Genomic DNA, 17,009 nt, shown 5'->3' on the forward strand with positions numbered 1-17,009 from the left:
CCCCCCCCTTCCCCTCAAGGACTCATCATGCTCAATGAAGTTTTCCCTACCATCACAAGGATCGACTCGGATCCATTTGTGATGACCTAAGCCCGAAGATTGACCCAACAACTTCTAGTTCAACTTAAAATGATGGTTAAGGAGCTCACAAATCTACATTTCTATTTATGTGGGACGGGTTATTACATCGTGAGGCAGTGGTCAACCCTCTTCATAAAACCCTTATACTAAACCAATTTGGGTACTTCAAGAAACTGGGTTAGCGATGTTCTAACAAAACCACTTCAAGAATCATAAATTGACCTTGCATACGACAAGTTGGCATGTCCAAATAGATGCTCCACATGAGGAGTTCTAATCAATGCGAGATATTTACATAGTTCAGAGTTCGGTTCTTAGTATTAATTTGGCGCATTGACCATGGTAGTACTCTATATATAGATGATTAGTGAGAATGCCTTTTAACAAGCTTGAATTGTTATTTATTACTAAAGGGAGAACCATGTATAAATAGAATACATGAAGTAGGATCATGACAAAGAACAATTTATAACTATTCATACACCAAAAAGTAACATACATTATAATTTTAATAGTGTGGAGTTCCACAATAGAAACAGATCTTACCTGAAGATAGGTGAGTCGATTAATGTGGTTCTGTTCACAAATTCTATAGATCCTCCAACATCACAAGTTATATCACAAATCCCAACAAGTGGACAGCCTTTACATAGTAGATCCTGTAGCTGCTTGGAGCTCAATAAGCGAGGATATCTTCTCTCCCAGTACATGCAGTTAACTGCTTAAGGTACATAACACCATTTAAGTATGTGAGGCAGACATGATAATACTAAACAACTCAATGACTGGATGGACAGATTAGGAATGAAACACGATGCAGATGCACAAACAAATTAGAGAGACGTGACAAGTTTGATGAAGTAAATATAACAAGTGAATCAATTGACAAGGATAAAACCATTTGAATAGACAAGTTGGGCCTCTTAAAATGAACATATATCTATGTCTTTAGAAGGTCCTTGCTTTCATATGAGGCATCCTATTCTAGAGCACACAATCCTAAAGCATGTGCACCATTACAGGCTTGCAGTTGGTCTTTTAAGCCATCACAAAAAAGCCACATGCGTCCTTATCACTTGATATAATCCTCCAGATCCTTCAGTTATTAGATGCTCTATTTTCTTATCTTGCATGTCCAATTAAATTACCCTTTTGTTCTCACAACAGTCAAGGAAAGTAAACTCATAAGCTCCGAATTAAATAAATTGACATGAACACAAAGAAAGCTATATTATTAGAATTGAAAAAAGCAGCATTCGAGATCAAGATTATTGTACATAAACAAATTGCCTCCAAAGTAGAATCTCAATGAAAGTAACCATTCTGACCATTTAGTATTTCATTTTCAAGTGAATGGAGAAATGCCTCAGCCCTTAGATGCACCACAGAACTGTAGCCTCAGTTTACTATATTAGTTAGTGTGGTTATCTTATCCTTTTATTTAACAAAAATGAAACAACTGGGCTGGAAAGATTGTACTTCAAATAACTTTTACAAACCTATAACAGATGCATACGGAGCAACCTTCTCGTGAAAAATTGGTCTGTAGCGTTCAGGGTGTGCATAGTAATCAACCTGGAACGGAACATCTTGTGGTTAATATAAATTGCATAAAATATTCATATGGGGTAAAGACAGTGTTGTTATTCTAGCACCAGAGAAAAAGGATAACCCCTCCCGAAGTTCTAGAATAAATTACAATAACAACAATAATATTAACCAAATGGTAATGCTTTATACTTGAAATCTTATACTACACAAAAGGATGCTATTTTGCTTCGCTAGATGCCCTATATCATTAGTAAGTTTGCAATGCCAGAACATGCACTCACATTAGAAGGCACGTGCACAGAACTTTTTGAGTTTGTTCACACCACAAGATTGGGTGTAAGGAGTCATTATGTGCGTCATGTAGATTTTGACCACCAATACAAGCATAAGTTCGTCATCAAGTGACAAATTATGCCTCTTGTAAATTTTAACGACCACCAATATGAACAAGTCCATCATGGTTTACTTGCACAAAGGAGCTTATTCTTTTTTTATATAACCTCCTCTCATAAGTATCAACCTAACTAGCACACCAAATTATGATCATCGGCCAATGCTATTCAGTACTGCCATTACAAATGTCTTCACTTGATCACTTAGAGCACTAATATGGGAAGGCACTAGGATCTAGCCCCTTGTCATCATGCTTCTTGTTGTTGGTGTTTTCGCTAGACAATAATAATATTGTTTTTCCTTCTTGTTGGTATTCTCCTTGTTTGCTCCCCTCATATTTGTATTAGAAAAAGTTCAACTTTTCCTTTTCTGTTATCCAGAAATAAGTTTCAGGAATTCTACATTTTGGATCATGAAGATCAAGAATAAAAGGTTCTTAGTGGAAGGATTTTGCTCTTCTCCACGCTCACGCCATGAGGTGACATTCTCCTTTCAAGATGCACAGTTTTACTCCTTATTAATCCATGTTCCAATACATTCTTATTTATTTCAGTTTTTAGTTTTGCGGGTAGATATCACTTGGAACATGTTTCACAATGGATTTGTTGGGTATAGAAGACTACTTGAGTAGATATTTTGATCTCAATTAACCCAATCAACTAAGTTAAACCCCAAAATCTATAGTTTACATTCGAAGACCAAAAAAAAACCACGTTGTTTAGCCTAGAATAAAAACTCCTTAATCACCTCTTTCCTTGCAAAGCAAAGATGTAGAGGAACTCTATGTATGCATTTTATCAGTGGCTCTTTTTCACTTCAACGCGTTGTGATGTTAGCATTTTTCACATCTCTTCGCAGGTTAGGTGGGCATTATTATTACTCATCAATCTGTTTCAGTATTTCAACTTTCTTGTCAGATGTCTAAAGCATAAAGAGTTGAGATGGATGGTTTAGTAGATTCTTCAGAAGTAATAAAGTTACTCAATAATCCAACAGCAAAGAAATGGAAATATATTCAAGCAATGGAGCGATATCAATGCAACGTGAGGAAGAAGAAACTTAAAATCAATGTTACGTACTTTATGAAAAACTTCAAAAGGGTCACTATGTTCAACCATGTCTTCGCAAGTCACAACACAGCCATACACTTGGAAATCTCGTCTAGATGCATGTCTGGATTCAGGAAGATCCCCTGCCTATGCAACATGAGTAGATACTACCACCATAAGTCAAATGTGATGTGATTACCTCACATTCTACAACGGTGTACATTAAAAGATTTGAAGAAAAAAAGCAACAAAGGGTGGTAACAATTGGCAATAGGAGGTTGTGTTTCTTCCCCGTTCCCCATATCACACACAAACAAATAAGAGAAAAGAGATAATAAATAAGTTCAACATTACCGTGTCAAATAGTGCTGGAAGTCTACTTGAATCCACAAACGTATGAGGAAGAAGCTTGAATATTTCTTGTGCACCAAGAGAAACTAACATGTAAATCCAAACTAAATTACTGAAACATACAAAATGATGTGATAAGATTCAAACTAACAAAATACTTTAACAGCAAAAACACAATCATACATGAAAATACTTGTAAGGTTTGCTAATAACTTACACCAGCCAAAAAGTACCCTTACCTGGATCGAGTGGGTACGCCTGCAAGTGTACCTGTGAGTTTAATTTTTTTTTTTAAATTAACTGCCTAGAGCAGAAAGAAAAGTGACATGTAGTTCTCTCTCTCTTATTGGTCACTCCTCCATAATTATCAACCCACAGCTTACCAACCATGACCGTCATTCCAAGTAGACTTGATTTTTTTATGTTTAATTTGGTAGAGCATGCCTGGCTTCTGATTTTTAACATAAAAAAAGATATTGTGGGTAATAACCATGGAGTGCAGATACAAATACCAGGTGATGAAGATAAGTACCCAACAAACATGAGCCATACTCACTGTACCCACGGATGCACCCAACTCGATCCATTGACAAGTAAATCACCATATCGTGAATTTTAACAATGCTAAGTAGATATAGATATATGTGTGCGTGGTTATAGAGCTGTGCATTGGGTGTGTGTGAGAGAGATCACTAAATCTATCATTTTTGGAGTATGGATACCATTTCCAGAACCAGTGAAAACAAAAACTAGAGGGCAAATTCTTGAGGGCAATCCTGTAGTAGCTATCTCTTCACCCACAGAAACAACTGCAGCCTTGGCAGCAGCCAGTGATGGATACATATAAGATGAACCTAGTGAGAGGAACGGAGTAGAATATCCAAGACTGAGATACCCTGAAAAGGAATGGGTAGATAAATCATTAAATTTGGTTACTAGTGAGTTACCAATAAATTCCACATTATGCAATAAACTAAAAAAGTTGCATAACAACTCATTAATTCCAAGCCTATTCATAAATTTAGTTGTCCATTTGGAGAACATATCTAGCACCTTTATTCAGACTATAAAATAAAGTAGGAAGCATTCCTGAGACCATAAGAAAAACTGCGATGCTAACGAAGTTACATAACAACTCAGTAATTTCAAACCTATTCATAAATTTAGTTGTCCATTTGAAGTGTATATCTAGCACCTTTTTCAGACTATAAAATAAAGTAGACAGCATTCCTGAGACTATAAAAAAATGTTATACTAACAAAGTTACATAACAGCTCATTAATTCCAAGCCTATTTGTAAATTCTGGTATCCATTTTGGACTGTATATCTAGCACCTTTATACAGACTATAAAATAAAGTAGAAGCATTCCTGAGGATATAAGAGAAATTGTGATATCCTCTTGATTATGCGCATGATAGAAAATAGGTTAAGGAGAATCAGTATGGTTTACTTCTCTCATTTATGCTTTCATCCCAAATTAATCATCACCATTTTTATTTTCAGTTATCCTAAAATAAATGTCTCGATTCCCAAACTAAAAAATACATCACAAACACAACTACTCTATATGATTTATTGTTAACGTGAGGTTCATGCAACTACACCTTACGCTTCCAAGCACTCGGCCACTAAATAACGAGAAAACCAATAAGTAAACCTTATAGAATTTTTAAGGAATACACGAATAAGGGATGAATAGAGTACAACAGTTGATTTCGTGACATGGGTAACATTTTTTCTAACTATGCTAAGCATACACATGTGACATGAAGCAGATTATAATGAAGCAAACATGAAAGGCATCCTCTGCAGCAGCAAATCTGCTGGAAAGGTCCAACAACTTTAGTAACTTCCACTAGTTTATAAATATAATTATTGTTTTTATATTACACATCAGCAGTTAGAAGAAAATTATAAATAATACTATTCATCTTAGAAGAATTCAAGGTAACATTCTTTCAGTTCAAAGTTTGTTGTGCTTTACGTAAAGAGCTCTCTACCTCTCAAGCAAAGAATACGGTCACTATACTCGATCACGAAATTCAGTCCAAAATCCTGTTCGATTGAACTTTTGACCCTTTCTGATGTACCCGTAGCTATCTATATGGTTGACTTAACACATTCTGGCCAATTTTAAGAGATCAATTTACACAGAAATATATATATATTATATATAACTCCAGAGATTTTCGTCAGAGGCACACCAACCAAAGCAAAATATGAAAGGCTTGAAATTTAACACCATAGCAAGTATGTGTTACGAATCAACAAATGGGACCAAAGAAAGGGAAGCTGGGAATCGTATCGATACTGCAAAGAGAAGCTTACAAACAGAAAATTAGGGGGTGATTGGTTCACATAATGGAATTTGATGGAATTGGAATCCATCAAATGAATTTGACTTTGAACGAATTGGAATGGAATTTGACCACGCGCTTGGTTGGTAGGAGTTGGAATGAAATCACTCAAAAGAATTGGAACAATCGTCTTTGTTTGGACTATCGCGCCCATCGCCCCGCCCCACCACTCCTGCCCCACCCCTGCTCATTTGGGGGCAGGCAGGGTGGGGCTAGAGTGGGGCAATGGGTGGCAGGGTGGTAGCTGTGACGACTACAGTGGTAGGATGGTGGTTAGTGGTGGGTTGGAGTAAGGTAAGGTGGGGCGGGCAGGGGGGGAGGCGGGACAGTGGGGTAGGTAGGGGTAGGTGGTGGGGTGGTAGTTGTGACGATGGTAGTGGTGATATAGTGGTCAGGTGGTTGGGCCTGGAAGTGNAGTGGGATAATGGTCGGGTGGTTGGGGCCTTGGAGTGGGTGGGTATGACAACAACAATAGTGTCATGGTGTTTAGTGGTGGGTTGGGGTGGGGTAAGGTAGGGTGCAGGTGAGTGGCGGTTGTGAAGGCGACAATAGTGGTGTGGGGTGGAGGGCGGGGCGGTGGGGATGGGTGGCGGGGTGGTAGCCGTCACGACGACAGTGGTGGGATGGTGGCCAGGTGGCTAGGTATGACGGCAACAGTAGTGGAATGGTGGTTAGTGGTGGGTTAGGGTAGGGTGGCAGTTGTAACGACGACAATAATGGTGTGGTGGTGGGGGTTAAGTTAGGGGCGTGATAGTAACGGTAGTAGCATGGTCGTAATAGGGATGTGCAGTGAGTGACCGGGGGTGGGTGGGTGTGATGACAACAGTAGTGGCATGGTGGTTAGTGGTGGGGTCGGTTGGGTGGGTGGGGATGGGTGGAGGTGACAGTAGTGGGTTAGGGGTGGTCCATGGACGAACAATAGTAGCATGGTCGTGATTCAATTTCTTCCATTATGCCAAGGAATGATGAATTCATTAATTTGTGAAATTCAATGGAATTTGAATGATTCCATCCATTTCAAGAAATGAACCGAATTGGAATTTAGTCAAAGGAATTTGTCATTCCAATTCCATCAAATTCCTTCGAATTCCGCGAACCAAACGTCCCCTAAGTGGGCTACTAGCAGCTAGTCCTCCCCATTGGAAAACTTAAGTAACTTTTGCATACCCCTCCTATCACCAGACCAGCCATTTACACTACTAGAACTATCCTAGATTATTCTAGGTATGACTAAATTGCCCTGCTACTAACAGAAATCCCACCAGCCTCTGGTGGTTAAAGAAAACACTTTAAATAAGAGGATATCTGCCTATATGGAAAACTAATCAATATCCTTAAGTGTGAATGCAGCCTTTCACCATCACATCCTCCTCAAATAGCCAAAATACAAAAGAAAACTGAATAGTAATAACCTACAAATGCCAGAACAAAGATTGAGTTCATGCTACTTACTTCGTCCCAATCCACTTAAGTAGTCAACAAGTCCAGCTCTACCAGCAAACTTGCCAAATGCAAGTAATCTCTTTCCTTCATCTCCAACTATGAGCTCGTAATCAAACAAAGATGCTCTTTCAGCCAAGATCTACACATCATACAGAATGTTAATAACACCAGACCAACCATTTTAAACATGATGGTGTGTTGGAGAAAGAACATCATACTTTATCTAGCAAATGCATGTTCTCTTTCTGTGCCTTGTGAGTATGGGAGAAAAACGCATACGCTCTGTCAGGAAGGATCATTTCCAACTGCAGCAAACACCAACCATTATTTTGTAAAATGACTAACGCTGTCATGTAAGAAAACAACCATCTGAAATAACAGCACCTTAGGTTGCTTGATACCCAATATGAGACCACAGTCAGATAAATCCTCAGAAATCTCACAACCGACATCCTCATAAAGTGCATCATGATGTATTCGCTTTGTCGATGGTTGGACAACAATCCGTGCCACTTCCATTTCACCCTTGCCACTGTGCAGAAGTCTAGCACAGTGTGCTGGTGTTAGAGGAGCCCTTCTTTCCCACTTGTTTGTAGACTCTGAAAGAATCCCGATAACTCCATTGCCAAGCATGATAACTTCAACTTTCGTTCCCAGTATTCTCTATATCAAATATATTTGGGATCACTTTGTTATCAATGTTTTAACCATATTGATCACCTTTCATAATTTGTACATATTCAATAAAAGAAAAAACGAAGCAGCATGTAACTGTATATATGGAGCATGGGAAGAAGAAGTAACTATGCATTAAGAGGGTCCAAATTTCCAAAGAGGGATAGGTGTATTCTACGACCGATACACTTAACCCTGAAACAGTTAAACCCGGTAAAGGTTTAGGATAGGAAGTGACAATGTTATTACTGTTGAATAACACACATAGAGTCTAACAACAATGGTTGATAATCTGTTCATGCCGATAAAGCGATGATCTTGAAGCCAAGAAGCAACTTAGAACTAATTAATCTGTTATCAGTTATAGTAACTTACAGAGTTTTTGTGTAGGTAACAGAAAATCCAAGAGAAGGAACTATAGAGCTATGGATTTAAGAGTTAGAAAATAAAATAAAAAATGCATAGCCAAGCCAACCTGTTTTTTCCCTTGAAAGAATTACACAGGATGTTCTCCTCCAGAACGGGACTAGAAATGTTCTTGAGAAAAGGCAGTAAACATCGTTGGTGATTCATACTGACGTGTGAGTTTGGTGATGAAAGGGACGGGTCCCAATCCCAAAAGGAGTTTGAGATAAAGATGATGACCATAGACGTGAGAAAAATGATGTACTACAAGTAACATGGGTGTGTTCTTTCAATAACTCAACGTATAGTTGCCAGCTGTTGGATGATTCACGTGACAAAACCATCTTTATCATCAAAACCCAACCCCACTTCAATATTTTAAATTGGCTAGTAGTCGTTTTGTGATTGCTTATTGTCATTAAGGACTAGAATTTGAGGACCAAGGGGTTTAGGGTTCCAAGACTACCAAAAATTGGATATCAACTCGGACGTATGAATTCTATATTTTAAATTTCATATTGATTTTTTTGTGACATTATTCACCTAGAAATTCATTATTTAAATAATTTATATTATCTTATAAAGCATTTGACTAAAACTCTTAAAAACTTTTAAACTCGTTCATCCTAAACGATTTCATCCCTATCTGATTTCTTCTCATATCTGAATTCGTGTAACTAACTGCAGATAAACACAATCAAATACAGGATAAACATCTCATTTTAAACATAAAAAATCTAAAATATAATTAGGATAATCATTGAGTTCTAACAAAATATTTAATTATTATCTTTATAAAATATTATATTATTAAACCAAAAATAAATTATTTTTATTAAACTTAAATTAAATTATTAAAAGAAATAATCTATGCTATATTATAAAGCATTTGACAAAAACTCTTAAAAACTATTTTTTATACGTAAAGTACTGTTTATTAATGYATATTACTTAAAACTCAAGATTACAAGTAGATTGTCGTAAGTACAACTTATTAAAGCTCCATATCTGAATTCGTGTAACTAATTGCAAATAAACATAATCAAATACAAGATAACATCTTATTCTAAATATAAAAAATCTAAAATATAATTAGGATAATCATTGAGTTCTAACAGAATAATTAATTATTATCTTTATAAAATGTTATATTATTAAACCAAAAATAAATTATTTYATTATTAAACTTAAATTAAATTATAATAAAAAAATAAATTAAAGAAATTGCATAAAAAATGAAAACTTTTAAATAGTTGATTTGACATTAATATTGATATATTTTTTTAAATTTTTTATGATATCTTCAAATTTATATTTTATTCAAATTTATATTTTATTCAAATTTATTAATATTGATTTGATGACGAATAAGAGGGATGTCGCTCATAATTTCTTTTTCGAGTACAATTGTGTTGGTAGTGAGTTGCATACTATTTTCTGGGTTGATGAGGTAGCTCGATTCAAATATTCAAAATTTGGAGATGTAATATCCTTTGATGCTACATTCCGAACCAACAGGTTCGTATATGCTGCTTTATATGAAAATAGCCTTTTTATAAATTTTAATTATTGACATGTTTATTGTTTTAGACATTTCATGGTTTTTGTTCTCTTCACTGTGGTTGACAACCATAACTGCAATGTCGTTGTTGGATCGGCTTTGGGTGGACATGAACATGTTCCAAATTACAAATGGCTATTGCAAGCATTTCGGAAAGCACATTCGAAGCCCCCTCTGATGATTCTTACCGACCAATGTCCTGCAATGAAGCAGGCGATTGCAACCGTCTTTCCCGATTCAAGACACAAGCTTTGTATTTGGCACATTATGAATAAAGTCCCCAACAAGGTTAGAAAGACAGAAAACAACTTATTATTCTATATCTTCTTTAATTGCTTACATATTTTATTTATTTGTAGTTTAGTTATGATCTTCTTAATAACACCACGTTTAAGAAACAATTTTTCAAGCTGGTATGGAACATTCACATATACCCTGATGAGTTTGAGAGTAAATGGATGGTTCTTATCGAGGAGTTCTCTCTTCAAGATCATCTGTGGTTGAAAGATATGTTTGTTCTAAGATCCCAATGGATACCTGCATATTTTAAAGAGCTTCCAATGTGTTGCCTCATGAAGACAACGTCCAGGTCAGTAAGTGCAAACTCATTTTTTTAACTCCTTTTCAAAGAGTGGAAACAATCTTTTTCAATTTATGTTGGGGTTTGAATTTGCATTGGAGAAACAACGTAGGGTACAACGTCATCTTGATTATCTCATGACGACTACCTTACCTAAATGGTTGACCTATAGCAAGTAGGAGAGGCATGCTTGTGATGTTTACAAACATTCTGTATTTTTTGAGGTGCAAACTGAGTTACACAGGGTTGTCCTAGACATGTTCAATTAAGAGTGTCAATGCAGACGAGGTAGTTGACACATATTTAATTGAACACTTAGACCAAAGAGACGATAAAATAGCAGAGTATAAGGTATGTTTGCATACAAAGTCATTTATAATTAGTTTTATATGTTATTGTTTTATTTGAACAACGTTTTGATTGTGATATTAGTTGATCCAACATTATATTATGGACAGGTTGTTCGTAATTTGAAGGAGTCGACCATTGCTTGCAGTTGCAATCACATTGGTCGACATGATTATCTATGCATACATGTTTTTAAAGTATTGTTAAACGTCGGTGTTGAATCTTTACCTGAAAAATACATTTTGAGAAGATGGAGACATGACCTTATGCCGCTTTCAAAAAAGTCGTCAAAGAATAATAAATGATGCATACGACGTTATCGATGATGTGTTGGACATATTAAGAGATGACAAAGAAAAACTAGAATCATTTGTGGCTACAATTAAAGAATTGAAGGATGATTTAGCCAAAGATCGTACATATGAGCCTTCGATGAAACGTAAGAGTGTGGAATAGAACAAATCAATGGTTTTCCAAGACCCGATAACATTGAGATACATCCCGCTACCGGTATAAGGAAAAGGTTGTGGTACGTCCAAAAGATTGATAGGTGCAGCCGAGAAAGCAGCAGTGAAGAGTAGTCGAACGAAGAGGATGTGTAGTGGATGCAAGTTGTTGTCTAATCATGATATCCGTAATTGTCTAGCGAAGAAAAAGTAGGACTATTTTGTATTTGATGTGTTCGAGCCATTTGTTTTCATATAAACTAGAAGGGTATTCGCGCAATGCAACGAGATACATCTTGATTTTAATATTTCATTTTATTCTTTATCTCAGTCGATATTATAGTATGGTCTTATGTGATTTTGAAAAAAACGATGATGTTTTTACTTTTTGAATAAAATATAAATTTGAAGGTATCATAAAAATTTGACAAAAATATATCGATATTAGTATCAAATTAACTATTTAAAATTCCTATCATAGAGGCGGGATCAAATAAAAACCGTCTAATTCTTAGAAACCGTGTAAACTAATTTTGACCAATAGGAAAATTCCTTTTTTTCTTAATTAAATTTAATCATTAAGGGTAGATTTGTCATTTACATTGTTTTCTATTAAATATGGAAGTTATTAATAAATCTTAATTAAGGTAACATAATAAAAGAAATTTTATAAATGGTAATATTTAAATGTTTATTTAAATTAGAATTTTAAAATTTGAATATTGTTATTTAGTTTCTCGATTCATTAGTGGTAATAATATGAAAATCGAAAATTATTATATTCATTAATCCATGAAATTAGTAACAGATCCAAACAAAGATTCATGAACTGGTAAAAATATAATCAGATGTGAAACTGATTCATGTTAGATTTGTTCATGAAAACGTTCATTGAGGAGCTTGTTTTATGAAACGTATGCAGACTGGTTCGTGAAAACGTTCATTGAGGAGCTTGTTTTATGAAACTTTTGGGGATGAACTAGTTGCGTAATATAATATTCTTGCATAATCTTGTTTTCTTATCAACAATTATTGATGAAATTGTTTCATTTTTTTGGATGATTTTGTTCACTTAATGGTTAACAAAGCATGTAATGGTAAATGTATTGACTCTATGAAACGTGTTCATATTAAAAGAAATTGGCCGATGAAATGAGTGCATGAAGAAAGTGAAACCATTTCATAATTGATAAGAAAATGTTGTGTAATTAGCAAACAGTGAAACAATTTCATTATTACGATGAAACAGATCCATCTACCAATAACATGAAAATGACAAATGTCTCATCAGGCATTACGTTGATTAGTGTATTGATGAAACCGTGAAACCATTTCGGTCATACAACTGTGAAACCATTTCGATGAAATGGGTGCATAACGACAGAGAAACCATCTCATAATTGTTAAGAACATGTTGTTTAATTAGCAAATAGTGAAACCATTTCATAATTAGATTGAAACGGATTCATCTACCGGAAACTTGAAAATGGCAAATGTCTCATCTAACATTACGTTGATTTGTGTGTTGATGAAACTGTGAAACCATTTCGTTCATGAAATGTAGTATTAATTTTTTTTATATTATTATTCAAAAGGTTTCATTATGTTAAATTGATTATAGTGTGTTTTATTTTTATTGTTGATCTATTTTTAATGATGGATGATTTTTTTTATAATATTTGAACATAAAATTAATATATTATTTAACAAATGATTTTGTTTCATTAATATTACGATATACATGATATGGTTGCCATTAATATTATCACTACCAAAGTTACCATTTTGCCTTTTTTGGGATTATAAAATTATTTTTTATTTTTTATTAATTTCCTAATATAACCTAAACTAATCTTGACCATTGATCAAGAAAATGAATGGATGAGATTGGTTTACATGGTTTACACAAATGAGGACGATTTTCATTTGATCGCTTTCTCTCTCTCTCTCTCTCTCTCTATATATATATATATATACTAGTTGTGTACTCGCGCAATGCAGCGGGAGCTATGAACTTTAACGATTTTGAAGTTCCATTGGTTTTATAAGATAAGATTTAACAATGATATATGTTGCACTTGGTATTTACATATTAATACAATTTGAATAAATAAAAGTTATGGTTCCAATTACAGACTATCGATGAAAAAAATTGTATGACAGTTTAAAATCCAATATATTTAAAATCCAACATATTTAAACGACTCCACAAATGTGTTTGATTTACACCAAAAGCAAATAACCACGAAACTTGAGTTTTAAGATAAACTATCTTTTTGCTCTCTCTCTCCCCTCCTTTCCTCCTCTTTTCTCTTCTTTCTTCTTTTTCTGTCTTCCTCCTTCTTTTCCCTTGGAGTGCCTTGGATTTCTGGTGGTTGAGGTTTGCCTCCCACCCGAGTGCTTCATTGCCTGCTTTTAGTGTTTTGTCTTGATTTGGAGGGGTGTCCCCCCTCCCTATCAAAGGATAAACACTCAAAACCAATAAAGAAAACTACAAATTTGACAGATCATAAGACATGAAAAGACAAAAAAAAGATGGGTTTTAGAATGAAATTTCAACTGCTTACCCTCTTTCTTGTCCAGAAACTCATATTAAGGTTGAATTAATACATGTATATATATATATATATATATTTCAAAAAAACAAACCAAGAACATATTAATTCAAAACATATTATACAGTGCAATTTGGACAGCCTAACTCCAAAATATATAGTATATATATAAATAAATAACTATAAAAGTATAAATCGTAAATATTAAAAATATTTTTTCACAGTATATATAATATATAATAATATAATTAAGTCAAAAACTATTCAATAGTGGACTCATTTCGAATGTATTAACGAGACGATTATAATAGTGTAACTTGTTAAAATAAAAATGTATTTTTTAAACATGTTTTAATTGATATACGATATATTAATTTGATAAAGGTTTAAAATGAAACATTTAAAAGTAAATGACGTAAAGTAAATTAATTAATTAATTATAGGGGTATAAAATGTAAATTTAAAATTATAATTTAAAAAAATGGGTTGTGAGAGGGTGAGTGTATATGAGAGGGTGAGTGTATGTGAGGAGAGGAGAGAGTGAAGAAGTGATATAAAGGGTATCTTGGTCATTTAATATTTTAAGACTTTAAGACTTTTGTTAAATTTGCTTTATAAGATAGTATATATATATATATATATATACTAGAAAAAACCCGTACTTTCAGTGATTTTATATAAGTTTTCATTTTCAAATGTCAAAAACAAGTCCATTTGTTCATGGACAAGCCCGACTCGTTTATTAGGTAGATACAGACAAGTTCTCAAGCACCAAAAAAATATCTTAGACAAGTCTAGCCTTGCCCAAGCCAACGAATACCTCTATCAAAATCCTTCTGGTCACAAAGGTTTACTTGCAATGACTTTAGGTTGTTCGTGGTCATACAATGATTAGTCGGTATCCTGGTCCGGATAATCATATATATATATATATAAACAAAGCTTAGGGTCCAAGGGTCTGTTTGTTAGCATTTCAACTAGCTTAATACGACTCATAGTTTATCTAGCCAGTTTATCTGTTTGATAGTGGCTTAATAATATAGAGAGTGACTTATTCATAAAATATATAAGGGAAATTTTATGCAAAAAATTAAGTTTTTGTTTTCTTTCAAACTTGACCATTTTAATTAAAAAACAAGTTCATTATAATTATGAAAAAAACTATCTAAAACAAAAGTCTTTTCAAATTATATAAACAGATAATATACGTATTTGTCCATCTATACTATATTATAAAGCATTTGAGAAAAGAACTTTTAAAAAACATTTTTTTGCACAAACTACAATTTGTTGATGCATATCACTTAAAAATTAAAATTCAAGATTACAAGTAAATTGTTTGTAAGTATAACTTATTAAAGTTTCATATTTGAATTCGTGTGACTAACTGTAGATAAATATAATCAAATAAAGAATAAACGTCTACTTTTAAATATAAAAAACCTAAAATATAATTAGGATAATTATTGAGTTATAACAAAATATTTAATTATCATTTTTATAAAAAAATATATTAAACCAAAAATAAACTACTTCGTTATTAAATTTAAATTAAACTATTCTAAAAATTAAATTAAAGAAATTACACAAAAAACAAGAACTTTTAAACAATTAAAATTATCGCTTTTTCTTTTGTCTCAGTCAATGTTATAACACGGTTTTATATGGTTTTGAAAAAACAATAATGTTTTTATTTTTTAATAAAATATAAATATGAAGATATCATAAAGAATTAATTTTTTTTATATAAGCACCAAACTAACTATTTAATTTTTTTTTTTGTATTTATTTAATTTTTTTTGGTTTAATAATATATTTTTTTATAAAAAAAATAACGAAATATTTTGTTAGAACTCAATGATTATTCTAATTATATTTTAGATTTTTTATATTTAAAACGAGATGTTTATTCTCTCTTTGATTATGTTCATCTGCAGTTAGTTATACAAATCCAACCATGAAACTTTTATAAGCTGTATTTACGTACAATTTACTTGTAATATTGAATTATAAGTAATATACATCAATAAACAATACTTCATGCATAAAAAATGATTTTTAAGAGTTATCGTCAAATGTCTTATAATATACTAGAAGGGTACACGTACAATGCAACGAGATATATGTTCATTTTACTGTTTTGTTTTATTTCGTCTCTATTGATATATAATACGATTTACGTGGTTTTGATAAAAATAATGTTTTACTTTTGAATAAAAATGAATTTGAAGATATCATAAAAATTCGAAATAATATATCGATATTAATACAAAATTAACTATTTAAAAGTTCTCGTTTTTTTTGTATAATTTATTTAATTAAACCTTTTACTATAATTTAATTTAGGTCTAACAGCGAAATAATTTATTTTTGGCTTAACAATATAATTTTTATAAAAATAATGATTTTGTTAGAACTTAATGATTATTCTAATTATATTTTAAATGAGATGTTTATCCTGTATCTGATTATGTTTATCTGTGGTTAGTTATATTAATTCAAAAATGAAGTTTTAATAAATTGTACTTACGCATATTTTACTTATAATTTATAATTATAAGTAACATAAATCAATGAATAATGATTTTTAAGAGTGTTTATCAAATACTTTATAATATAGTACTAGTTGTGTACCCGCGCAATGCGGCGGGAGCCATAAATTTTAACGATTTTGAAGTTTCACTGGTTTTATAAGACAAGATTTAACGATGATATATGTTACACTTGATCTTTACATATTAATACAATTTGAATAAATAAGAGTTATGGTTCTAATTACATACTATCGATGAAAAAAATTGTATGACAGTTTAAAATCCAATAAACTACAAATTTGACAGATCATAAGCTATGAAAAGACCAAAAAAATGGGTTTTAGAATGAAATTTCAATTGCTTACCCTTTTTATTGTCCAGAAGCTCAGATTAATGTTGAATTAATATATGTATATATATATTTCAAAAAAACCCAAGAACATATTATAAGTGCAATTTGGACACCCTAATCCCAAAATGTATATCATATATATAAATAAATAACTATAAAAGTATAAATCGTAAACATTAAAAATATTTTTTCACAGTATATATAATATATAATAATATAATTAAGTCAAAAACTATTCAATATTGGACTCATTTCGAATTATAATATATCTATACTATATTATAAAGCATTTGGCTAAAACTCTTAAAAACTCTTAAACTCTTAAA

At 32.7% G+C, this 17,009-nt stretch overlaps 2 protein-coding genes across 3 annotated transcripts in view; one reads left to right on the forward strand and one right to left on the reverse strand.

The window, feature by feature from the left end:
- Window positions 1–8,462, reverse strand: part of LOC112516102 (alpha-aminoadipic semialdehyde synthase-like) — a 10,335-nt gene extending 1,873 nt beyond the window's left edge. Inside the window, exons 1-9 of one of the 2 annotated variants that reach the window (XM_025123103.1) lie at window positions 8,378–8,462; window positions 7,612–7,890; window positions 7,446–7,532; window positions 7,237–7,366; window positions 4,148–4,321; window positions 3,429–3,511; window positions 3,105–3,221; window positions 1,581–1,656; window positions 628–799 (exon numbers count right to left, since the gene is read on the reverse strand). In XM_025123103.1, the coding sequence (XP_024978871.1) occupies window positions 628–799; window positions 1,581–1,656; window positions 3,105–3,221; window positions 3,429–3,511; window positions 4,148–4,321; window positions 7,237–7,366; window positions 7,446–7,532; window positions 7,612–7,860 (1,088 nt within the window). In that variant the 5' untranslated portion in view covers window positions 7,861–7,890; window positions 8,378–8,462. Of the gene's footprint in view, window positions 1–627; window positions 800–1,580; window positions 1,657–3,104; window positions 3,222–3,428; window positions 3,512–4,147; window positions 4,322–7,236; window positions 7,367–7,445; window positions 7,533–7,611; window positions 7,891–8,277; window positions 8,295–8,377 lie in introns of those variants that run through there. The other variant, XM_025123104.1, reaches the window with a different exon arrangement.
- A 1,205-nt stretch (window positions 8,463–9,667) lies between these two features.
- The window catches only part of LOC112516756 (bifunctional aspartokinase/homoserine dehydrogenase, chloroplastic-like), a 40,516-nt gene continuing 33,174 nt past the window's right edge, over window positions 9,668–17,009 (forward strand). The window contains exons 1-3 of the mRNA XM_025123971.1: window positions 9,668–9,825; window positions 9,898–10,156; window positions 10,228–10,457. Of these exons, the coding sequence (XP_024979739.1) occupies window positions 9,668–9,825; window positions 9,898–10,156; window positions 10,228–10,457 (647 nt within the window). The remainder of the gene's footprint in view (window positions 9,826–9,897; window positions 10,157–10,227; window positions 10,458–17,009) is intronic.

Source organism: Cynara cardunculus (genome assembly GCF_001531365.2).
Source record: "Cynara cardunculus var. scolymus isolate 2C chromosome LG 8, CcrdV1, whole genome shotgun sequence".
NCBI lineage: Eukaryota > Viridiplantae > Streptophyta > Magnoliopsida > Asterales > Asteraceae > Cynara > Cynara cardunculus.